Source organism: Kogia breviceps, chromosome 19, assembly GCF_026419965.1.
Source record: "Kogia breviceps isolate mKogBre1 chromosome 19, mKogBre1 haplotype 1, whole genome shotgun sequence".
In the NCBI taxonomy this organism is placed as follows: Eukaryota; Metazoa; Chordata; class Mammalia; order Artiodactyla; family Physeteridae; genus Kogia; species Kogia breviceps.
The window spans coordinates 20428039-20454173 of record NC_081328.1 but is presented as its reverse complement, the minus strand read 5'-3'; the positions used below and the strand labels follow the sequence as shown (position 1 = coordinate 20454173).

Genomic DNA, 26135 nt, shown 5'->3' with positions numbered 1-26135 from the left:
AGTCCTCGATTGTCCTCTCTGCTGACCTCACGCGCACTGGCTCCCAGCCAGCTGAGGGTGGGGCTCCTGTTTTCCCAGGCTGGCATTCATAGGGCTTTATGACTTAGCCTCTGCCACTACATGCAGCTCTCTACACACTGGGGAAGGGAACGTGACCCTAAGCGTTCCAAAAGTCCTCCTCGTGACTCATCCCCAAAGCGCTTAGGGACTGCATACAAATAGGATCCAGACTGGGAATTCCCTGGTGGTCTAGTAGTTAGGACTCGGCACTTTCACTGCTGTGGCCTGGGTTCAATCCCTGGTCGGGGAGCTGAGATCCTGCAAGCTGTGCAGCGCAGCCAAAAGACAAAAACAAACAGGATCCAGACAAGGTCTGCTGATAATCCAGAATTCCTAAAGTTGGTCTGACATTATCGCTTACCATCACCGTGAGCTGCAGACATTCTGAACAAGGATTCCAGAGCAACATGATTATGTGCTCTTTCTCACAGAGGCATGGCTATAAGTCAAGTCTGACTTACTTAAATAAGAGTTTGGTGAGAAAGTGAAACAGCTGTTTTTTATTTTAATACTCAATGCAATATTTTATAGTATTTCTTAGCTGTGGTTTCTTCCTCTCCCTTACCTCAGCCAAGAGGTAAGTTTAAGAAAGGCTCAGTTTATAGAATTTATTATGAAATTAGATTTTCACTTAAACATTGTAATTTTGCATAAAACTCAAAACTATGGATTACAATGCATATGACTTCTGACAATGAAACAAGACATCTACAATCTATTTTGTGTATCAAAGAATATTATACTTGTTTTACCATTATAAATTGTCTTATTTGAGAAATTTTCTAAACATGTTAAGTAAAAAACTGCCAACCTATACATCAGTACTTTCAATGTTAAGCTAATTGAGTATTACCTAACAATGAATTTTTGCAACAATTAATCTTTTTTTAAATTAATTAATTAATTGTTTATAATTTAGTTTTGGCTGCATTGGGTCTTCATTGCGGTGCACAGGCTTCTCACCATGGTGGCTTCTCGTTGCACAGCATGGGCTCTAGGCACGCGGGCTCAGTAGTTGTGGCTCAGGGCTCTAGAGCACAGGCTCAGTAGCTGTTGGCGCATGGGCATAGTTGCTCCACGGCATGTGGGATCTTCCCAGACCAGGGCTTAAACCCATGTTTCCTGCATTGGCAGGCGGATTCTTAACCACTGTGCTACCGGGGAAGTCCCCAACTAATCTTACAAATTCAAAATTACTACTCAAACCTGTGTTCTAAAAACTGCATTTTGGAAATGTTTTTATTATGATGGTGGCATGAAATAGCTGACCTTAAAACAGAGCTTCAGTGAAAAAGGGACTGGCGAGTGGCTGGGCTCGTGAGCCATGGCCGCTGGGCCTGTACGTCCGGAGCCTGTGCTTTGCAACGGGAGAGGCCACAGCAGTGAGAGGCCCGCGTACCGCAAATAAATAAATAAATAAATAAATAAGAATATTTTAGGGCTTCCCTGGTGGCGCAGTGGTTGAGAGTCCTCCTGCCGATGCAGGGGACACGGGTTCGTGCCCCGGTCTGGGAAGATTCCACGTGCCGCGGAGCGGCTGGGCCCGTGAGCCATGGCCGCTGAGCCTGCGCGTCCGGAGCCTGTGCTCCGCAACGGGAGAGGCCACAACCGTGAGAGGCCTGCGTACCACAAAAAAAAAAAAAAAAAAAAAAGGGACTGGCATGAGGGATACAAAGGGTGTTGTCCTGATTCTTTTCATGCGTCTGAAACCATTCCATTTCATTTTGGTGAAATGTGCCTATTCCTAAGTAATTGTTTTCTTAATTCTCTGGTAACAACAACATATACAAATCATATCCTCCTTTCTTTCATTTTAAGTACTGTCCAAAAAGGTACAACATCTACCCTTAAGCCCTGATTTGATATTCAAGCTAACCCTAGAAGAGATGGAACCAAGCATGGATGATGATAGTTTTCAAGGAAGCCCTAGAGATCCTCTAGGTGCCCTAAAGTTCCACAGAGCATGCTCTGAATATATGCTAGGTGGAGAGGAAAGACCACTGAGGATGGCATTTGAATAAATGAGTATCACCCTCCACTGATTCACAGCATCACCTCCAGTTTATCCTGCCATCTGTGGCTCAGTCTAACCATGAAATAGGGGGAAAAAACCCCGCTCCTTCTCAAGATCACTAGGGAGGATGATTAAAAACATTCCATACTTAAAGCTCTTGGTCTAGGACTGATACCTACATTCATCCCCACCTTCCCAGGCTTTATCCACCAGAGAATGTCCTTTCCTTTAATCCAGAAACAGGAGCTAAAACCTGTGGCAGAGTCTACACTCATTAGCTCTACTGCAAGAATATAATTTGGGTAACATGTACAGTGACTTTTCTTTATAGAGATTCACGGATGGAATGGAAATTGTTTATTTTGCTTTGGGGACTTGTTTCCCCAGCCAAAGCAAGGTCCCTTTGAGGATTTTCTGACTCCCTAATCAGTTAACAATTTTGAATATTCTCTTACCAGTGAAGATCTTTGAAAACTAAAAGATAAGAGACAGAGCAGAAGGGAAGGGAGAACGCCCACGTGGACCTTGGGAAGTGACCTTTATTCTTTTTTTCCCTACAGACATCCTCTTTATTTATTTATTTATTCATTCATCTTTATTGGAGTATAACTGCTTTACAATGTTGTTAGTTTCTGCTGTACTACAGAGTGAATCAGCTACCTGTATACATATATCCCCGTATCCCCTCCCTCTTGCGTCTCCCTCCCGCCCTCCCTATCCCAAGCCTCCAGGTCATCACAAAGCATTGAGCTGATTTTCCTGTGCTATGCAGCAGTTAGTCATCCATTTTACATTTGGTAGTGTATTTATGACAATGCTACTCTCTCACTTTGTCCCAGCTTGCCCCGCCCCGTGTCCTCAAGTCTGTTCTCTGCAGATCACTTCACAGCAGGGCACAATACTCCCTGTCACCACTATAGACTGAGCTATAGACTCAACTCGATAAAATGCCATTTCTATGGGGAAGCCAATTATTCCTCTGGGAAGTGACTAGTCAGCAAGGTTTTTAACTGCAAATTCTTTCTCATTAAGTTACCACACATTGTTTTTCTGATTATTAAAGTACATCCTCATTATCAAAATGTTTAGAAAATACTGGAAAGTAAAAAGAATACAAGAAAAAATTTATAGCTAATCCTTCTTCCCAGAGATAACCACTATCAACACTTTGATGTATCTCTTTACAGACTATAAATATATACACATATACATAAAAAAGATACATATGTTACACAAACACCACCATACTCGTCATACCATTTTAAACCTGTCTCCCTCTTTTGGCTAATATATTACTACCATATTTCCTGTTAGCACAAGTATGAAGTTGTGTTTTTTTCAAGTCTTAGGCTGGAGAGGACTGAAAGTCATTCTACCTTTTTTAAGAGTCTGAGTCACCCCAATCCTTTTTTTTTTTTTTTTTTTTTTTTTTTTTTTGCGGTATGCGGGCCTCTCACTGTTGTGGCCTCTCCCGTTGCGGAGCACAGGCTCCGGACACACAGGCTCAGCGGCCATGGCTCACGGGCCCAGCCGCTCCGCGGCATGTGGGATCCTCCCGGACCAGGGCACGAACCCGCGTCTCCTGCATCGGCAGGCGGACTCCCAACCACTGCGCCACCAGGGAAGCCCACCCCCAATACTTTTTGATAGGCCCAAAGATTAAAGGAGGTAGTTGCTTAGGGCAGAGAAAGCACATTCACAGACACCTGCAATTTAAACTTCTGATGGTATTCCAAAATGACATTCAGTAAATAGTTGTATTTGTGCATGTGTTAAAAGCATGACTTTATTCAAAGGAAGCACTTAAAATACACAATTTTATATTTGTTTTGACATTTCTTCATTTTTTAAGATCTACCTGTGATTTGAACAAGTGACCGGGCTTCCCTGGTGGCGCAGTGGTTAGGAATCCACCTGCCAATGCAGGGGACACGGGTTCGAGCCCTGGTCTGGGAAGATCCCACATGCCGTGGAGCAACTAAGCCCGCGTGCCTAGAGCCCATGAGCCACAACTACGGAGCCCGTGTGCCTAGAGCCCGTGCTCTGCAACAAGAGAAGCACTGCAGTGAGAAGCCCACGCACCGCAACAAAGAGTAGCTCCCGCTCACTGCAACGAGAGAAAGCCCGCGCACAAAAACAAAGACCCAACACCGCCAAAGATAAATAAATAAAAATTTTTTTTTTAAATCAGGTTTTCCCTGTTGGCGCAGTGGTTGAGAGACCGCCTGCCAATGCAGGGGACACGGGTTCGTGCCCCGGTCCGCGAGGATCCCACATGCCGCGGAGCGGCTGGGCCCGTGAGCCATGGCCGCCGAGCCTGCGCGTCCGGAGCCTGTGCTCCGCAACGGGAGAGGCCACAGCAGTGACAGGCGCGCGTACCGCAAAAAAAAAAAAAGAAAAAAATCAAAGTGACCTAGGCCTCTCTGGGTCTCTGACAGGCCTGAGCAGGCTGCCAGCGTCCCTCTTTCTCTGCACATCCAGGCTAGTGCAAGGGGTTACTAACCAGAGGGATCTAAGGTGGTTCTAGCCCTACACGTTTTTCTCCCCACCCCTCCCTCCCTCTTCTTTTGGACTCTTTAAGCACAGTCCAGTAGATTCTGACCTAGAGCACTTTTCCTACATTATGTCCCAAACTAGCTATTTTCCAAGGAAGAGTTGCTGTGTGTACTTAGGACTAGCAGTCAGGAGCCCTTCTTTGTTCTGCCCTGTTCAGGTTGCTGGTCTTACGGGCCTTCCTCCCCTTACACTCTGATCCTCCCCTCCTGCCTCCACTCTTCCCCTGCATTCTCAGAAAGGATTCCTTTCCCAGAGTTCACACCTGGCCCTCATGCTGCCTCAAGTTGCTCTTTTTATGTATACTTCCTAGTTCTTCTGCTTGAAGCCTGTCCCATCTGTGTTAACTTTTATTTCTCTACATTACTTTGTATTCAACAAAGCACCATGCTCATAGTAGACATTCAAAGAAATTACTGACGATGTCACACCACTAAATGGATAGCTGAGGGTAACATAACTGACTTTCTAGAAGAAAATGAGGTAACCTTTACTTTTACATCAAAGTTGCTATTGGTTACCAGGTGCATGCAAATCAATGAGGGCCCAACCTGCAATTGTTGGTAACACTTGAATTCATCTCTCTAGACTTACATTCTTTTCTCTCATGTTTGTCTCTTCATCTTTCTCTTCCTGCTCCTTATTCCAATGCTTTTCTTTTTCCAACACTTTTCTTTTTCCTTTCCTTCTTTTTCTTTCCCTTTTTCACTGACCCAACTTGCCAGTGATCCAATACAAAAAATTTCTCTTAATCTGCACTCCTTGAATCCATGTCTATAGGACGTAAATTTCAATCGCCAGAAGGCTTTTCACAGGCTGACCCTCCTTTACTTGGTGCACCTGGGTCTGTAGTACAAAAACTTTCACCGGACTCTTATGAATTTGCTCCACCCAGTGGCTAAAGTTGCTAAAGTCACCCTCTGAAAAAAGGCAGTGCATATAAATAATTAAATATAAACAAATGTTAAGCCTGTAATACTGCGCCAAAGGAAAAACATAATTCATAGCAGCCAAATTTTGTCCTATTTTCAAGTCTATTTTCTAATACTTGAAATAGGGCGGCAAAGAACATGTTTAGGGGTATACTGTCATGGTCTCCACAGAATAAGATGATGCCCACATGACTCGCCAAGGATTTATTCAGGTCACTTCTGCTCCCTAATGTACTGGGAAAGAAGAATAAACAGCACAGTTTATAGGGTAAAGTCTTTATTGCTCTCTTGAGGAATCAAACATCCAACATGAGAGACACTATTTTGAAGACTTATAAACTATACATTTGATAATATCCGCAGTTTAATTTATTTCTTCTACAGTGAACTTTTTTGGACATGTCTATGTCTAGGACATATGCCAAGGAGTAGAATTCATGGGTTGGAGGGTACATACACCATCAACTTTGCTAGACTGCATATCGTCCTCCAAATTGGTTGTCGCAAATACATTCCCACCAGCAGTAAAGAGAGTCCCTATAGTTCCACCTCCTCCCTAACTTGGAAATCTCAGACTTTAAGATTTTTGCCAGTCTGATGGCTATGAAGTAGTGTGTCATTGTTGTTCCTATGTGCATTTTCCTGCTTAATGGTGAGGTTGAGCATCTTTCTATATATTTATTTGCCTTCAGGTTTTCTCTTGCTTGCTTATAACCTCTCCCTTTTTTTCTATTGTGTTGTTAGCCTTTTTTTTTTTTGAGTTGTAGAAGTCCTGTATTCCTGGCGATATTCCTGAACACTAATCCTCTGTCTTTGGAACATTTACTATCAAAAGTATATTTCAAGGAGTGCCTTTTGGCTCCAAGATTCTGTTTTCATTTTGACTTCTATGGCTAAAAAGCTATTGGACTTATGTTTCAGTCCCAGGAAACTGAACATATTCCTTAGAAGGACTTCAAGGACTCCCACCTTGAAGGACTCTGCTTTGTCAATACATACGTGACAAAATAAGGTAGCTGGGTTGTCAGCCGGTTCCAACCCTATTCAATTCTTTATGGCAGGAAGAGAAATGAGCAGCTCTCAAAAAACTGCTAGTATCTGTTATTGTCTTATTCTGAAATTAAACCAGCTAAGTAATGCACAGGTTCAATTTCAGAGTGATTTATTCAGATATTGCTTTCCTAAGCATTTATAATGACTCCATGGTGTTGAAAAGAAGTGCAACCTGTAGCAATATCTAAACTCCTGGGCCTATTTTCCAGCTCTCCAGAGTAAGCCATAAAGTACTTCTGCCTAACATATTTATTTGTCGAAGCACAGGGAAGATGAACTTTGGCAGAATAGACAGCCCATGTGCCAGAGCAGCATCACATTAGAGATTTCTGTCTGGCCTCCTCTCCTTTCTGCTGTGGTAACCCTGTTTACCCTTTTAGCTCCCTCCTTCCCATCTAAAGGAAATCATCTGATTCCCGTATCTATACTTTCCATGAAATCCTTTCACTCCAACATACTCAGTTCTTCCTGGTGGATTAATTTTAAGCCTTTTATCTCTAACTGTAGATAATAATAAGAGCTAACACATAATGCACATCTACTATGCACAATAAGAATAAAAGTTTTGTCTCCTGCTAAAGTAACTCTGGGAAACAGGTAGGCCAGGGAGCATCTCACAGGTCTGAACTACCACAGCCCCTGTGTCCGTCTCCCCGCAGCGACTCTCCTACCTAGCTTCAATCTGCACAGTTCTCCACCCTGCAGCCAGGATGAGCTTTCCACAATGCAAATTAGATCTTGTTACTCTTCTGCTAAAAAACACCAGTGACTTCCTACTGCTATCAAGACAAAACCCCAAATGCTTAATATGATTGCCAATGTTAATCAACTAAACCACAATAAAAAAAAATTTTTGGTCTCTTGCTGCAGCGACGCGAGTCAGAGCACTGGAACCGCGGGCTTGGAGCGGAACTTTTCGGTTTGTTTTAAGAAAATGGCAGACAAGCCAGACATGGGGGAAATCGCCAGCTTCGATAAAGCCAAGCTGAAGAAGACGGAGACGCAGGAGAAGAACACCCTGCCGACCAAAGAGACCATTGAGCAGGAGAAGCAAGCGAAGTGAAATTTCCTAAGAACCTGGAGGATTCTCTACCCCCATCATCTTGGAGACCCTAGTCGTGATGTGGAGGAAGAGCCACCTGCAAGATGGACACGAGCGACAAGCTGCACTGTGAACCCGGGCACTCCGTGCCGATGCCACCGGCCTGTGGGTCTCTGAAGAGACCCTCCAATCGGACTGCCAAATTCTCCGGTTTGCCCTGGGATATTATAGAAAATTATTTGTATGATTAATGAAAATAAAACACACCTCGTGGCAAAAAAAAAAAAAAAAAAAAAAAAAAAAAAAATTTTTAAGACTGTCAAGGGCCTCGCTAGTCTAGCTTGCCCCCCTCTCCAGTTTCATCTCTCCTCACTCTTCCCTTTACTCTAGCTTCAGCCACAGTGGACCTAGCTTCCTTCTTCCTTCTCTCAGGGTCTACACTGTCCCCTCTGCCTGGAACACTGTTTCCACTCCCTCGTCCCACCCTCCCCTTCCTTCACTATTTGCCTATTTAACACCTACTCATCTTCCAGATATTCGCTCAAAAGAACCTCCTTAATAGATTCCCCCCACCGCCCCCCGCTTAGGAATTCCCTGGCGGTCCAGTGGTTAGGACTCGGCGTTTTCACTGCGGTGGCCAGGCTTCAATCCCTGATCAGGGAACTAAAATTCTGCAAGCCATGGGGCGCAGCCAAAAAAAAGAAAAGAGTCCCCCATGACCTCCCAAACTCCACCAGATTCCCCCATTATACCCTTTTATAGTACACATTTCCTTCACGGTATTCATCTGATTGTAATGTATTTCTGTGGCATTTGATTGACGCCTCGCTTACAGAGGCGTGCTACGTTGAGGACAAGGACCACGTCCGTCTTGCTTACATTTACATTATGTCCCTAAGCCTAGGGCTGTGTCTGACACTTAGAGGGACTTAGTAAATAACTGCCCTTAATGAAAGAAGAGACAGACGGGAGTTGAATTGGTTCTCTTCCCTGAATCTCTTTATTTCAAGGATGCCAGATACCAGAAATTTAGGGCCCATCTTCTCTGTGTCCTTCCTTCTTTTTACCATGAGGCACCAGCCTGGCCTTCATCTCACTTAACCCTCTGAAGTAGTTGTAATTATCTGCAGTTTATAGAAGAGAAAACTGAGGATCAGAGACTTGCCCAAGGTCACAGGGCTAGGAAGTGGACACAGCTAGGATTCCAATATAGGTCACTGGCCTTAATCTCTATGCTCACAACACATGAGCCCTGTCAATTTACATCCTTCATTGATATTTCTCTTGGGTGGCTGATCTCTTTCTTATCTATTGCTTTGTATTAGGATTATTCTTTGTGATATGAGTTGCAAACATTTTTTTCCATTTTATATTTATGTTTTGACATTGCTTAACATGTTATTTCACTCTGCAGAAATTTTGAGTGTTGTGTGGTCAAATTATTAACCTCTCCTTTTACGCCTTCTGTATTCTGAGTCATAGTTAGAAAGATTTTCCTTCCCCATGCCAAGATTATAAAGGAAATTTCTCATATTTTCTTTTAGTACTTTTATAGTTTTCAATTTTTATATTTTTATTTAAATATTTAATCCATTTGGAGTTTGTCCTGGTGTGAGATATAGACTGACATTTATTTTTTCCCCAGATGGTTATCCAATTGTCCACACCATTTATTGAGTAGCCCATCTTCATCATACACAAATTCCTATATGTATTTTGGTTTACCTCTGAACTTTCACTCCTCTTCCACTAGTATGTAAGTCTATCCAAATGCTAGAGTAATTGCTACTTTTTTTTTTTCCCAATGAGCACTTTTTAACCTTTATCTTCGACTTCTCTGTAGTACTTGGCACTGTTGACTAATCCATTTTCCTTGATGTACTCTCAGTGCTGTATTGTTAGATTACTGAGTAGGTGAATAAACATGTACTTAGGGCACTAGCAATCAGGGGCACCAAAATAATGATAATAAAGAAGAGATAATCAAAGAGGTCACCATAGAAAAATCAGAACTTTGTTGGACTTCCCTTACACATATTTTATAGCTTATAATATTTTTATTTTTTATTTTTTTAAAGATTTATTTATTTATTTATTTTGGCCATGCCACTCGGCTTGCAGGATCTTAGTTCCCCGACCAGGGATTGAACCCGGGGCCACAGCAGTGAAAGCACCAAGTCCTAACCACTGGACTGCCAGGGAACTCCCAATATTTTTATTTTAAATTACATGCAAAGCACTATATTTTCAGTTATTTAGGGCCTATAGGGTCTCAATGCTCTGTTGACTACTTCCCACCCCCATCTTTACTACCACTTCTGTCTCTTCAATCTACTTCTCCCTTTCTGGACTATGGGGTCTTCCTCTGTATCTTACCTGTTGTTGACATCCAAGTTTCTGCTCTTCACCTTTCTTTTCTCTTCTTCCATTCAATGAGCTCAGGGAATCTCATCCTCTCCCAAGGTTTCAAAATTCCCAGATTTGCGCTGACTTCCTAATCTGTGTCTCTGTCCCAGAGCTCTCCTTTAGCTTTGGAATCTGCCTAGGGAATGTCACCTGAACAACCTGCAGACACCTCAAACTCCACATATCCAGAACAAAACCTGCTCTTTTCTACTTTGTGTCTGCTCTTAGCCCTATGGTCCCTGTCTTGGTGACACCATCATCTACACAGTCAACCAAGTTGGACATTGAGAACCATCTTTAATTCTACCACCTTAGTTACTCCCATTCCCCCATTACTTTTTTTTTGGCCACACCGCGTGGCTTGTGGGATTTTAGTTCCCCAACCAGGGATCGAACCCAGGCCCTCGGCAGTGAGAGTGTGGAGCCTTAACCACTGGACCGCCAGGGATTTCCCCCCAATTACTTCTTAAACACCTTAAATCCATTTATTCTTCCTCATTCCCCATTCCAACCATGTTAGCTCAAGCCTTCATCATCTCTTACTTGGACTTCTGAAACTCCTGGCCTTTCCTTTTGCTGCTTATTAGTCCACATCACTGCCAGAGATAGGTCTAAAACCAGATTAGTGACATCACCACTCCCCAGCTCAAAATGCCTCACTGGCTCTCCATGGCCTCTGGAGTAATGTCCAAAGCCCGCTATGGTCTGACCTCTGTGTACCTTGTAGCTTCATGGACAGTGGCCCTCCTTTCTTGCTCTCTGTACTCCAGTCACACAGACCAAACTGGCCATGCTATCTCATGCTTCTGACCTTTGAATAATTTGATCTCTCTGTTTGGAATTTCCTTCCCACTCTTCTCCAAGACTTAACTCATCACTTCCCAGAGAACTACCACTTTATTCTCCTTAGAATTGGCCAGTCTCTTCTTGGAGCCCACAGGGTACCTAGCACACCTCTGTTACAGCACATATTACCTTGTATTGTAATTATCTGCATGCCCATCTGTCTCCCCAGATAGTCACTGAGCTTCTTTTTGAGGGCAGAGACTATTTGATTAGTTGTTGAATCCCTACTACCTCGGCCTACAGTAGGACTCAATAAATATTTATGGAATGAAGGAATTAACACATAAGAATGCTCTAGAAGTTTCAAATAAAAAGGTTTGCTCTGTAGGTTGACTTGTGGAAGGCTAGCAGGCTGTCTGTCAGAAGACCTCTCAGGCTGTTTTACAAGCTTGGAAACCCAAATTTTCCACGCATAGAGAATGGTCCCATTATTTAGGAGCAGATTCACACTAACCATGCTCATACGTAAAATTATCAACTTATTTATAATGAGAAATACAATAGTCACATGTACAGAAATACTGTCTTCTGTACAACTATCCGAACCTAAAGGTAGGCCTATATAGGAAGCTGCATTACTCCTGCATCATTGTTTAACCTGTGCACTCTCAATGAAGGAGGAAAAAAAAAAATCTTATTCTTGAGGAGCAAAAACAATCTTACTTTTTATGTATAAAGTACAGATATACATACAGTACATAAACAGATACACAGCTAGCATATCTGTGGTCTTAAAACTTCATCCGGGAAAGCAAATTAAGAAAAAAAAATGTCTAAAAAGGCTCTTTAGGGCTGCCAATAATGATAAAAAAAAAAAAAGTTGAGAAACACTAGTTTAACCTCTATATGATTCTTTCTTAAGGAATTAGAATAAGTGGAGTTAGTTCTAAAATTCAAATATCCAGTGGCAGTAGGTTGATGTAGTATCTCTATAATAGCCAATACTGGAGCGATTGTGCTTGAAGTTAATAGGCCGAGCCTCTCTTCCTTGAATGGGCACAAGAAAGTCAGCTTTAACAGGCTCCAACTCTTCCATTACTAACTAACCCCTCCCTCTTGCAGGCTGACTCACTGTCCCTTTGGATGTGTATGCATACTCTGTATTTCTCAGGAGCCATTCTATTTCCTGAAAAAACTTGACATATCTCTGCTGGGATCCATGACCTTCTGAGGTTGTATAAAGTTTAGAGGTTGGGGATAGACGTTTGAATCTCTACTATGCTGCCTGCTTATACTCTCTGAGCGTCAATTTCTGCATCAGTAAAATGGGAGTAACAACACCTCCCTTAAGGGATTTTTAAGGACTAAAATGAGAAAGTATATACAAAGAGCCTTGCACAGTAGCTGTTTTTAGTGCCAAGTTGGGAGACAACACTGCTGTGTCATTTTGAAGAGTGTGTTCGTGTGTATGTGTGTGTGTGTGCGCATGATTAAATAGTAAAGGAGGTCTTCCCTGGTGGCGCAGTGGTTGAGAGTCTGCCTGCCGATGCAGGGGACGCGGGTTCCTGCCCCGGTCTGCGAGGATCCCACATGCCGCGGAGCGGCTGGGCCCGTGAGCCATGGCCGCTGGTCCTGCGCGTCCGGAGCCTGTGCTCCGCAACGGGAGAGGCCACAACAGTGAGGCCTGCGTACCGCGGTGGGGGGGGGGAGTAAAGGGCTTCAGAGAAAACTGCTGTCCTTGGCATGATTATAGATTCCAGAAAATTAGTAAAGTGAGTAAACATTAAAAAATGTGTTTGGCTGTGTAAAAATAACCAGTTACAGCCATTTATGTAAACAGCTAAACATTTAAGGCCTGATTATCATGCAGCACAATAACAATTACATATATCATTAAATATGCATCAGATTAACCTTGTAAGTTTTATTTGATTACAATAGCACTCTATAGAACAGTTTTACAGTTAATTGTTCATAATGCATAAGTCTGTTCACTATTTACATCAATTAAATGAGACAGAGCTCCTGAGCGTGTCCTGCATTTGATGTAAGCCTGGATTATTCACCCTTGACTGCAACTATGCATTTGCCCTATGACCTGTGAGATAATGTACACTCTCTTTAGTTTTGTAGAGTGAGGAAGGTGCTAAAGAAGCAGGTAGCAAAAGAAAATTCTGTTTAATTTGGTGTTTTGGAAGCCTACAGGTTTCCAGTAGATAGTTCTTGATTAAAATAATGAAAATATTCCAATGCTGAGCACTGGCCAACCTAGCCTAGAACACTTCTAAGAAAGTGCTTCATACTCTGAAGAACTTCTAGAATTAAAATTAAAACTACAATTATAATTTATTTGACTCCCACCATGAACTAGGTACTACACACATACATCATCATATCCTTATAAAACTCTTATAAATTAGGTATTATTATTTTCATTTTACGTATGAGGAGAAGAGAGACACAGAAAGATAATAGTTTGCTAAATTCTTGAAGGTAGTTAGGATTCAAATTCAGGCAAGGCTTCAAAGTACATGCTTTTTCAATTATATTAAACTGGGCCAGGTTTCTTACAATTCATATTTCAAACACTTACTAGGCACTTGTTGGTTTCAAAAGAGTATAGACTGTCATCAAATGATGCAAAATACTTTAGGAGCCTGTTTTGAAGGTCAAAAGGTGGAGGCCTCATTCATCAGGCTGAAAGGCATGCAGCCAGGCTGCTTAGCAGGCATTTTAAATTTTCCTGATAAATCGGAGTCACTCAGCAACAATACATTTCTGGTACACCCAACTTTTAGATTCTACCCCAAGCCTGCTGTTTCAACAGACAGACATCCTGTGCTTTGTGCAGATCAAAAAGAAGTCAGTGAGGGAATTCTCTGGCAGTCCAGTGGTTAGGACTTGGCACTCTCACTGCCGGGGCCCGGGTTCAATCCCTGGTTGGGGAACTAAGATCCCACAAGCTGTGTGGAGCGGCCAAAAAGAAAAAAGTCAGTAAGGTGAGGAAGAGGCACAGGAGATGGGTAGCAAAGGGCTGGAGTCATGAAAATTTGGCATAATGGCCATGGCATTATGAAAATCCTAAAACTTGCTAACTTTTCACTTTGAATGGCCAGAGGGAGTTTATTAGTTACATTTGGACAGACCTTCCTTATTTTAATTCTGTCTGTACTATCTAACTGAATGACTTAGGGCAAGTGGTTCTACCTTTCGGAGCCTCGTTTTTTCTTATCTGTAAAATGGGATGCAGTAAGGTCCTTTAGCAGAATTTTTCCCCCTCTTGTTCATCTTTGAGATGTTTAGGGCCCTCTTACTTATGCAGAAGCACTCCAGTCAAGCCACTGTGTGGAGAAATAGCTATATGTAGACCTTACATTTCTTTAAGTAGCTTAGCAAGAGTACTTCAACCCTTCCTCTGCAGACTGGTCATGATTGAGGTTGATCAAGTTAAAAGAGCAATCTAGGAAACTCCTGGAAAGAAAAGGATTGATTTCCTATCTCCTTTGACTAGGGTGGCCACAAAAGGAGAAAGATATGGGGGGGGAGCGAATGGGGACAAGAGGATGGCAATGCTTCTGAATGCAAGAGACAGCAACAGAGGCTGAGGAGGCTGGAACCAGTCCTGAGCTGGGCCATAGTGGACCCAGAGCTTCTGTGAAAGTGCCTTAGTGTGTGAACTCAGAGGGCTGAGCGCTAAGAGCTGCAATCCTTGAGGCTCAGGCCTTTTGTGGCATGAAGTCCTCTCTACTGAGTACATCACAGGAAACTCCTTGCCTTTAAGAGACCCTGCAATTGGCAAAGCAAAGGGCTCTGCTCCCAGACATAAATCTCTGGCTAATTTACATTGACTGGGGTTATCTTAGAGTTTAAAGGGGAGGAAGTTGAAACCTAGAAGGCATGGCTAGACTTTTAGACTTCTTGTTTTTATCTATTTGTATACCAAGGGGCTTCCCTGGTGGCGCAGTGGTTAAAAATCCACCTGCCAATGCAGGGGACATGGGTTCGATTCCCTGGTCCAGGAAGATCCCACAGGTCGTGGAGCAACTAAGCCTGTGTGCCACAACTACTGAGCCTGCCCTCTAAAGCCCGCGAGCCACAACTACTGAGCCCACGTGCCACAACTACTGAAGCCCGCATGCCTAGAGCCCGTGCTCTGCAACAAGAGAAGCCACTGCAATGAGAAGCCCGCGCACCACAAGGAAAAGTAGTCCCCGCTCACCACAACTAGAGAAAGCCCGCGCTCAGCAACGAAGACCCAACGCAGCCAAAATTAAATTAATTTTTAAAATAAATTAATTAAAAATTTTTTAAATTTAAGAATATTTGTATACCAAACTACAAAGAGCCACTTCAGATACAGGAAAAATAAATATTAGACGAAGTAAAGTTTACAAAGTCTTTCAGTACTCAGGACATAGCAAGTAACTAGAAATGGCAGATAGTCATTTCCACTGGGAGGAAGCCTCAGAAACTGCACTTCTGGTTCTAACCACAGCAGCTACACAGCTGAGGGAGCCTGTGGGGATATTTGGAGACAATCAATGGCATCCACATTACAGAGCCTGGACATCTCTTTTCCTTGCCTGAGTGACTTCATCCATACCTTTGCTTTTACCTGCTCATTTTGCAAATATTTGTCCAGGATGCACTTCTGGGCACTGAGGTTACAAGGAAGACACACATCCAAAGAAACAATTCTAATATGGTTATAGCATTTTAGCCCAGGCCTCTCCTCTGAGCTCTAAATTCATTTATGTCATTTCCACTCAGGCTGAGACAGACCTTTCATTTCTCCTCCAAATTTGTCTGATGCCACCACATTGCTGAAGGCAAAAACCCAGAAAAACACTGCCTTAATCACTGGTACCCTTACCCTCACGGTGCATTTTCATTTCTCCACATCTTTCTTAAGCACAATGAATGACTAAATTGGGGCTTAGAATTCTAATGAGGGCCTAACATCAATTGAAGAGGAAGGGTAATTTCCAGGTGCTTGAATGCTGTGTTTTTAATGAATAGATCCCAGTATTATGTGGGACTGTTTTTCCACAACATTACAACATTGATGACTCATATTCAGTTTGTAGACAATCGTGACGTCCAGATCTGGATATATGCCCTAGCCAGACTCAAAAACTTTCAGTTTAGATGAGAAAGACATGAAGATAAGTCCTAAAGGTTTTACCCTATTTCCTGTTTGTGGAGGTGAAGGTGTTGTAAAGGTGTAGCTGAAACATCGATGTTCATAAACTACCTGTTGAACAACTGCTGGACGATTAATGATTTAAAGGGCAATTTTTATGTTTCTATTATCTATTCTCCACACAACTGCCAGAGTGATCCTTTTAAAACAACTCTGATTATTCCTTTGTTCTCAACCCTTCCATGGTATTCTATCACATTCTAATAAAATCTAAAGTCCCACATGGCTTACCAGATATACAATCTGGCTTCTGCCTGTTACCCACCCAACTTATTGCTTTAATTTGCTGTGCTCCACCCTCACTGCTCTCCTTGCTTCTTCTCCAACATGCCAAGCAGTCAGGGCTATTTTAATTGCCATTTCTTTTCTCCTGGAACAGTTTCTCTCTAGAAATCCACACAGCTGCCTCCCTCGTTTAATGATTAGATTTCTGCTTACAATTAAGAGGACTTTCTTGTCTACCCCATCTAATAAAGCATCCCCTTTCTCCTATTTTTTTTTAAACTTGCCACATTACTGGGCATTAGGTATTATTTAGTAATATATTATGTGTATTGCTTAATGTCAATCTCCCCCCTTATTATGAGACAGAGACTTTGTTTTATTCTCAGCTGAATTCCCAGCACCTAGAACACTCTTCTCATCAAATATTTGATAAATGAATAGATTTTCAGAATACATCAAATGTAAAACTACTCTCAATTTATTGACATGAAGCATAGAAAAATATCTAGAAGAATGTATAGCAAAATGTTAACTATCATGGTGGGAGCTGGTTTTCACATTACTTTTGCTCATGCAAATATTCTATTTTTTTTTTTTTTTTAGTATGAACTTGTATGACTCAGATACTAAAAAATGAGTAAAGAGGCCACACATGCATAAAGTGTAAATGAATTATATAAGAGGTTGGGCAAATTTATGAAAGACAGGCATCTAAATAGATGTATAGGCATGATGGTTAAGCTAAAATACTGTTTGAATCCCCTTCCCCAACACGGTCTAGCAGTGCGATCCCACGTTGCTCACAAGGCAGTGTCTAAAGGTTTTCACCTGGAAAATGCGGACGAAAATAATTAGTGTCTATCCCATAAGGTTGTTTTTCAAGATGAAACGGGACCATGTATGTAACCTCCTTTTTGTACAATGCCTGGCATGCAGAAAATCCTTGACAAATGGCAGCTATTATAATAGTTAGTAGTAACAAGAGATGCTGGGACATACCTAGCCCTCAAGATTGACATCAGAGTGGACCACCACATCCTCTCATCACTGCGCCTCAATCTGGGCCCCTGAAGCCCAAAGAGGGGATGGTTCTTTCCAAAGAAGATAATTTCGACGTTCCAGAAGCATCTGAATCAAACGTACCCTGTGAACCCTTAAACCATTCAGGCAGTCTGGTTAATCCATGAGCAGCACTGCAAGACCCGGCTTCGAGAGGCGACCACCGCTCGCCGTCCTTGGGCCCAGTCCCTTAGCCTCGATTTTGTTCGAGGATGCAACAGAGGTGAGGGGTGGGAATGTTAGAAAACACAGAAGCGGGGCAGTACCGGCCCGCTCCAGCTCACCGCACTCTGGAGCGGTTCAAACAGCACCACGTACCGGCAAGCCTGCGGCAACCAGCAACGCGACCCCAGGGAAAAATGATTACTGGTCCGACTCAAAACTCAGACAAGCTGCTCAATGGCCCAGCCTCCAAGGCCTCCGCCAGAGGCCAGACGATAGCTCGCGGGTAGGGCCGGGTCGGGGACCGAGGGAGGGGCGGCCGTGGATGCGCGGCACACGCCGAGGCCGCGACGGCCGGGGCGGGGACTGGGCGGAGGCGGCGAGCGCGCAGCCCGCTCGCGCCTGCGCCGCGCGGGAGCGAGCACGCAAGCCCAGGGCGCGCGCGCCGCTGGCGTTTCCTCGGCGCGAGGGGAACGAAGTGAGGTGAGGCGCGAGGCGCTGCGGGGCGGGCGGCAGCGGGGCGCGATTCCCTGTCTCGGGACAAGGGGGAGGCAGGGATCGTGAGGTGCGGCGGGGTTGGGGGCGGACTGCGGGCTACGGCGGCATCGGCGGCGAGGAGAACGGGCAGGCGCAAGGCGCGGGCAACGCCGCGCAGTGGGGGAGGGCGGCGTGGGGCGGGCCTGAGCCCTGGGGCCCCGCCCCGCCCCGCCGCGGCCTGACGCGCCCCGCCCCCTGGGCGGTCCCGCTGGGTCCCAGCCTGGGTATCCCTGTCTTTGCTGCAAGGGAACGCGAAATCCTGCTCATAGTAGACCCTGGTTGATGTTATCTCTTGTTTTCAAGTAGGCCTTCCAAGTAGATATTTCAGGTCTGTTTTTGAGGTGAGGTGGTCTGAGGCTCTAGTAGAATGACTTGCCCGAGATCACACGGTTAATAAGGAACGAAGTGAGGCTTCGAATCTTGTCCGCAAAACTCCCAAGCCTGCGCCTGTCCTCTTCACCACATCGAATGCTCTTCACGTTCCTTCCCTCCTCCTCCCAGTAACTTCTTGGAATTTGGCAGATGTTAATGTGGAACTAGCATCCATCCTTTCATGGATGTTAGCGTCAGAAATGTCTCTTGTGTGAAGAAAGGAAAAAAGATTCCGCTTATTGCAATATTGCGCTTATAACGTGGAGTGTTTGAGACTGTATACATCCTTTACTTGACCATCTCTACTAACCTCTGTTGAAGTGACGCTGCTGTTCACTAACTGTAAGACATTGTGCAAGTGACAGTCTTTCAGAGGTTCCTTTCCCTTCTTGAAAAAGCAGCGTGTCTCAGAAGGTTGTAAGGATTCAGAGACAATCCACATACAGGGATACCACAGTACCTGGCATATGAGAAATATTCAGTAAATGGCCATTATTTCATTATTGAGTGCATAGTACCCCTTACTAAGCGCACTTTTCTTCAAACTCATTTTCCTGGGACCAGAGCAGAGGGATAACCACTCCAGTTCACCCTGGAAAAGACAAGTTCATTGACAGTTTTATGTGAGTGTCCCATACAGTTAACGATGATTTATTCTCCAAGCTAAAACTATCAGGTAAAAGAAGTCACTGCAGGAGAACTAAAGATGAACTAACCTTTTTGTAGAATTAACATTTCTTTATCCATTACATTTGTGTTTATTGAGTTCTTTCTTCTTGGCACTGTGCTTGGTACTTTAAGACATACAAATTTGTATTTGATGTAGTTCCTGCTTTCATTTAGTCTAGAAATGGGGAAAATATGCATTAAGAAGTGATTCTCACAAAGTAGAATGTGAGAAATGCCAAAAAAAGAGATAGATAAAAAGATATGGGGCTTCCCTGGTGGCGCAGTGGTTGAGAGTCCGCCTGCCGATGCAGGGGACACGGGTTCGTGCCCCGGTCCGGGAGGATTCCACATGCTGCAGAGCGGCTGGGCCCGTGAGCCATGGCCGCTGAGCCTGCGCGTCCGGAGCCTGTGCTCCGCAACGGGAGAGGCCACAACAGAGAGAGGCCCGCGTACCGCAAAAAAAAAAAAAAAAAAAAAGATATGGGAGTATAGAGGGAGGGGGGATGTTTTCATGGCTTAGTGTGAAATACGAGTTCATTTATGTCTTCAAAAGGATAACTTTGTATATAGTACATACCTATTAAATAGCTGTTCAAAGAATAAATTAGTGAACAAAATGTACGTTGTAATAGGATTCCTTAGTTTTCTAGTAATAGACGTTCATTCAGATTAAAGTATTACTGGAAAGATGGAGAAATGAGAAAGAAAGAAACAAACAAACCTAAACCATTGGGCTGCCCTTGGGGATGGGGATCTCTTGGACCAGATTCTTTGGCTAGTGAATGAGCTCTAATTTGCCCTCTGTCCTTGGATACCTTACTCAAGATTCAGCTTTCGGTAAGAACAGATCTGGTTGCTTTAGCTGCTGTGCAGCTGGGGGATGGAGTATTGGGATTTGCAACCCCACGAAAGCCATATGAAATGTGGGAGAGTCAGTTTCCCAAAGGAAGGAGGGCTAAGGAGAAAAGTGAGGCCTGACAGAGAAAATCAGTTGTTGTTTATTAGAGATATGTAGCCTTTGTAGAGGGCTTACTGTGGGCCAGGCACTATGGTGCATTATCTATGTGGATTTTGATATTTAATCTTCAACAACTCTAGATGGTAGATATGATTATATCATACCCATTTTACAGAGGAGGGACAAGCTTATAGAGAGAAACTAATCTGCTTAGCCTTACAAAGCTAGGATGTGGTACAGCTGAGTAAGTTGCATTATGTTCTCTTTATCTTGTCCCTTTAAAGTATTTCCTCATCCATGTGCCACTTTTGTTTGTTTATAGGGGGGTTGTCAGCTTTGGTGTCTGTGTTGGCCAGTTCTGAAATCTCCTTGAAGGAGCCCTACATTGAGGAAGATCAAAGCAGCAGTCTTTGCCAACTGGGGAATGGACCGTTTGAGTTCCTTTAGCAGTAAGTACCATGAGAACAAGTCCCAGGTGAATATTAATAGCAAATGAAGTGGAAGTTGATCAAAGAAAAATAAGCACTTTGAAGATGAAGCCATGTGAATCTGATCCTAAAGGAATGAGTATCAAATCAAAATAAAATCAACCACTACTACTGAACACATGATACAAAACTGAGCACATGACAATCAAGGTCTTATAAGAAAATTAAGCTCAGGTGGACCATGCATAATATGATTAACCCGTAGTTTGACTTAAAAAAGCAGTTGAATTTCTCTTTAGAATCAATAACATATTTCAGGCACGTTGGTAAGAAATAAAGTCAGTGGTAGAATAAAGGAAATGCTCCTGCCCCTGCTTTTTTGGCACTTGTATTCTAAGAGTAAACTATAGTACAGTAACAGTGCAGAGATTTATGGCGTACATGTGAAGTAAATCCAGGCAGCCACAACTATGGAGGAAAAAATACACTTTTTCTTTTCTTCTGAAGATAAGAGATTTGGCAGAAATAGAAATGCATTGTTAGATGTTAGTAGTGTCCCAATGAGAAGAATCAGAGAGTCACTTTTGGGGTGTATCCTCCTCAGCAGTTTCTTTCTTCCTCCCTCCCTCCCTCCCTCCCTCCCTCCCTCCCTCCCTCCCTCCCTCCCTCCCTCCCTTCCTTCCTTCCATTTAGTTATTTTGCTTTTGGCTGCGCCAGGTCTTAGTTGCAGCACGCAGGACCTTTTAGTTGCGGGACGTGGACTCTTAGTTGTGGCTTGCATGCGGGATCTAGTTCCCTGACCAGGGATTGAACCCAGGCCCCCTGCATTGGGAGCGCCAAGTCTTACCCACTGGACCACCAGGGAAGTCCCTCAGCAGTTTCTTAAAGGGGCTCTAATTTACTCTCTCATCAGACTCCCTATATATATTTAGAACAGAATTGAGTCTTCTAATACATCTAGTTCAGATCTTTCATTTTTCACACAGAGAAAGAGCCTAAATGAATTATCCCCATGCTGGGAGTGTAAACTGAAACTACTCTCTCCCCCCTTTTCAAAATAATTTAAAAATTTTTTTAAATATATTTTTTAATATTTTTAACCTAAACTTTAAAAATTTTATTTGGAAATAATTTCAAACTTACAGGAAAGTTGGAAGAATAAGAATAGTACAGAGAATATCCATACACCTTTTGTAAACCTTTTACTCTATTTTCATAGTTCTCTATCTATAAATATACATATTTATTTACATATATATGTATTTATAAGTAGATATACATACTCCATATTGTTTTTTCAGAATCATTTGAGGGCTTAGGGACATATATCATGGCCCCTAAGTACTTTAGTGTTTTTTTCCTGAGACTAGGGATATTTTCTTCTAACTTCAGTACATTCTAGCCTCAGTAGAGTTGCCAACTTTAGTAAGTATAACACTGATAAAATACTTTTATCTAACCTGCCGTCTGTATTCCAGTTTTGTCAGCTGACTCAATAATGTCCTTGACGATGTTTTTTTTCCTTCCTATACGGGATACAGTCAGGGTTCAGGTCTTGAATTAAGTTGCTGTGTCTCTTTAGCCTCCTTTAAACTGAAACATGTCCACAGCCTTTGTCTTTAGTGACTGACACTTTTGAAGAATACAGCCCCGTTCTCTCCTTTTTAAAACTAGAGGTGTCTCATTTTGGGTTTGTCTGGTCTTGCTCTGTTCCTCATTAGTGATGTTAATTTTGAAAACCCAGTCAAGGTGTGCGTTTGAGTTCTTCATTGTTTAATGTCTATTTTTTCTCTTGCATCTAATAAGCAACCCATAAGGAGACACTTTCAGACCATAAAGTATCCTGTTCCTCATCAGAATTTCTCCCTAGTTAGCATCCATTGATGATTTTTGCCTGATCCAGTCTTTACTACGATGGTCGCAAAATGATTTTTTCCCCCGCATCCAGCACTCTCTCCATATTTACTAGTTAGCACTTAGCATTCTACTATAATCAAGAGACCTCCTGTTTCACTTATTTATTTTAAGTATGCACACATGAATTCCCTTATTTTCAGTGGTTTATAATTCATTATCATACTTACTTTGGTTCTCAGATTGTCCTAATTTGACCACTGTGAGCCCCTTCAAAATGGCTCTTGCAACCTTGTGACATGCCCCATCGCTTTTTTGAGCATCTCCTTACTTTCTGGCATGGCTACATGTTCGAGGTGCATCTTCTACCTCCCATGCCCCAGCTCTAGAATCAGCCACTTCTCTGAGGAGCCTTTGATCCTTTTAGAAAGGAATGACATTAGAGACCAAGATATGGCCATTGCTTATTGCTACTAGAATATCTTGGCATCTGGACCTTTTTGGCCCACAGCGCTGGGAAATACGTGGTAGGTGTACGCTACGTACATATATACCAGTATATGTACATAGTTGCATATACATGCATATATCCATAGATGTACTTTCTTAGAAATCATGAGTTCACACTGATAACCTCCAGTTCACCTTCCTAGGCTCTGTTCTTGTCTCCCCACCCCCACCACGTTCCTTGTTTGTGTGTCCTTTCCTCAGTGAAAACCCTGGCTCCCAGCATTAGCACGATTATTCATTTACTCAGTCTTTTAATACATCCAGAGTTATTTCAGAATTGCTCTGTGCATACCACTACATAACACAGACCCACTTCAACAAGTTTGGGATTTGTTTGCAGTTCTCTGCATCACCCAAGACCGAAGGTCTGTTGTTAAATGTTCATAAGTTACTTGGATTGGTTCTTTTTTTCCCCCTCCTCATTGTGGCTGTGGTATTGCTCTGAAATACTTTTGGGTTCATCTGTTTGTTCTGCTTTCAGTTTTCCCTTACCATATTTAGTGGTTTAATTTTCTGATTTGTAGAACATAAGTATGCTTCCAAAAGTCAAAGCTATGCAAAAAGGTATATTTGGAGAATTGTTGCTCCTTCCTAGGTCTCTTCCACTCCGTTCCATTCCCCCTCCTCCAACCCTTCATAGCTATCCAACTTCATTGTTTTCTCGTTTATCTGTCCTTTATTTCTTTTTGCAAAGACAGACAGACGTGTATATGTTTTTGCTTTTGTTTTCCCTAATTTTTTCCTGAAAAGGTAGCATACTATGTATGCTCTTTTGCACCTTGTTTTTTTCACTTCATAGTACCTCCTGGAAATACGATGCTACTTTATAGACATTGTTATTTTTTTTATAGTTGCATAGTACTCCATTATGTGAATGTACCATAGTTTGTTCAACTACTGTCCAGTGCTTGGACATCAAAGTAGTATTTTGCAGTTATAAATAATGTTCTAATGCATAACCTTATATTGTTGGAGGTGTATATTCAGGATAAATTCCTAGAAGTGGGATTTCTAGGTCCAAAGATAAATGGATGCATTTATTTAGATACTGCTAAATTCCCTTCTATAGAAGTTTTGCCATTTTGCATTCCCATCAGCAATATATGAGGATGCCTATTTCCCCACAGTCTTCTTAAGAAAGTTTTTGAATTTTTGCCAATCTGATGGGTAAGAACTTATATCTCAGTGTAGATTTCTCTTATTATGAGTGAAGTTGAATGTCTTTTCATGTTTAAGGTCCATTTTATCTCTCTCTTTTTTTCCTCATTATTTCTTCATGACTTTCACAGTAGGATTTTTGGTCTTTTATTTTCCTCTCAATTTTTAAAAGTTCTTTCTATATTAAAGATGTTAGCCCTTTATCTATGATATGTTTACAAGTGCTTTCTTCTAGTTTATTTGCTTTTTTAACTTTGCTTGTGGTGTTTTTTGCCAAAAAAGAGCTTTTGGTTTGTTTTGTTAAATTTATTACTCTTTTATTGCCTCTGAAGTTTGAATGATGGTAAAAAGTCTTTCCCTCCCCCTAGGTTACAGAAAAGCTCTGGAATCCTTTGTAAAGGGCATTTTGGCTCTGTGTATCAGAAACCCTCTGTACACTCAACAGTTCTAGTTTTAGGAAAATAGAAATCCTGAGGGACAAAATGTGAACTGTTATGTGTACAGGAACGTTGATCTCAGCATTTTTTATAATAGTGAAAAATTGGAAACAACTTAAATATCCACCAATAGGAAACTGGTTAGATTAGTGGTTCTCAATCTTATGAGACCCAGTGATTTCTTTTTATAATGTTTTTAGATCCCCTTTTACTATTTGGAAATGAAATACATAGATAATATAACATATCTATGCCCATGATTTCAAAGAAGTAAAAATAATGCCCTAGGACTTCCCTGGTGGCACAGTGGTTAAGAAATCTGCCTGCGAATGCAGGAGACACGTGTTCAGTCCCTGTTCGGGAAGATCTCACATGCCATGGAGCAACTAAGCCCGTGTGCCACAACTACTGAGCCTGTGCTGTAAGCCCGCAAGCCACAACCACTGAAGCCCAAGCGCCTAGAGCCTGTGCTCCGCAACAAGAGATGCCATCTCAATGACAAACCCGCGCACCACAATGAAGAGTAGCCCCCACTTGCCAAAATGAGAGAAAGCCTGTGCGCAGCAATGAAGACCCAACACAGCCAAAAATAAATAAATTAATTCATTAATTTTTTAAAATAATAATGCCCTAACTATACTATAAAAGATAAATAAAAGTAATTTGTAATAAATAATATAATTTATAATAATATGTATCAATATGTTTAGACATTACAGTGGAAAACATAATGCCTTTAGTCAGATGCTTGTAACCATAAGTCAAATCACTGTGCATATTACAACTACAAATGCACAGTGATTCACCTGTGTTGTATTGGTGACTCAAATACCACAAGCTTGAATAACTCTTAGTAAAGTTCTGAACAAAACAAGGTAGAATCTCCTCTTGATGTAATGCAGTTGCCTTCCTGGAAAATTCAATACATGTTAAAACTGTCAAAAACATTTTGTTTTATTTAGTACGGAATTATGTTCCAGGTCATGTAATTATGAGTAAGTTTTCACCTACTTGAACGTCTGGTGGGACATTTGAAAGGTGTGCAGGAGACTGGCCAGTTCTTTGTTGTGTAGGAATATCTTGAGTGTTGAAGGATATCTAGCATCCCTGATCCCAGCCTGCTAAGTGCCAGGAGTGCTCCCTAGTCATTGTGGCAGCAAAAAAGCATCTCCTCAGATTTCCATAATGCCTTCCTAGGAGGCAGTTGAAAACCATTAGGTTAGATTAAATAGATATAATGGACTATTATTCATCCATTAAAAAGAATGAGGAAGGGCTTCCCTGGTGGCACAGTGGTTGAGAGTCCGCCTGCCAATGCCGGGGACACGGGTTCGTGCCCCGGTCCGGGAAGATCCCACATGCCACAGAGCGGCTGGGCCCGTGAGCTGTGGCCACTGGGCCTGCGTGTCCGGAGCCTGTGCTCCGCAACGGGAAAGGCCACAACAGTGAGAGACCTGCATACTGCAAAAAAAAAAAAAAGAGTGAGGAAGATCTATGTGTACCATCATGAAAGATGTTGACAATATATTATCAAGTAAAAAAACAGGCTATAAAATCTGTGGTATCCCACTTCTGTTAAAATATACACAGCATGTACGTAGAAGAAGGGCTGGAAATCAGAATGTTAATAGTGGATGACTTATACTTTATACTTTTCATTGTCTAAAATTTTTGAAACTATAAATTGGATTTTTATAAAATATATCTTTTTAACATC

The 26135-nt window shown here is 42.4% G+C and overlaps 3 protein-coding genes across 8 annotated transcripts in view; 2 read left to right on the top strand and 1 right to left on the bottom strand.

The window, feature by feature from the left end:
- Positions 1-17846, bottom strand: part of ACACA (acetyl-CoA carboxylase alpha) — a 375954-nt gene extending 358108 nt beyond the window's left edge. Inside the window, exon 1 of the mRNA XM_067020788.1 lies at positions 17274-17846. Within this exon, the coding sequence (XP_066876889.1) occupies positions 17274-17311 (38 nt within the window). The 5' untranslated portion in view covers positions 17312-17846. The remainder of the gene's footprint in view (positions 1-17273) is intronic.
- Positions 7471-7945, top strand: LOC131746912 (thymosin beta-10). The gene has a single exon (XM_059048686.2). The coding sequence runs from the start codon at positions 7547-7549 to the stop codon at positions 7673-7675; it is 129 nt and encodes a 42-aa protein (XP_058904669.1). The 5' UTR covers positions 7471-7546; the 3' UTR covers positions 7676-7945.
- A 35-nt stretch (positions 17847-17881) lies between the features above and the next one.
- TADA2A (transcriptional adaptor 2A) overlaps positions 17882-26135 on the top strand; it is a 45051-nt gene continuing 36797 nt past the window's right edge. For 3 of the 6 annotated variants that reach the window (XM_067020798.1, XM_067020796.1, XM_067020794.1), the window contains exons 1-2: positions 17894-17978; positions 20354-20480. In XM_067020798.1, the coding sequence (XP_066876899.1) occupies positions 20456-20480 (25 nt within the window). In that variant the 5' untranslated portion in view covers positions 17894-17978; positions 20354-20455. Of the gene's footprint in view, positions 17979-20353; positions 20481-26135 lie in introns of all 6 variants that reach the window. The other 3 variants (XM_067020795.1, XM_059048655.2, XM_067020797.1) reach the window with 3 other exon arrangements.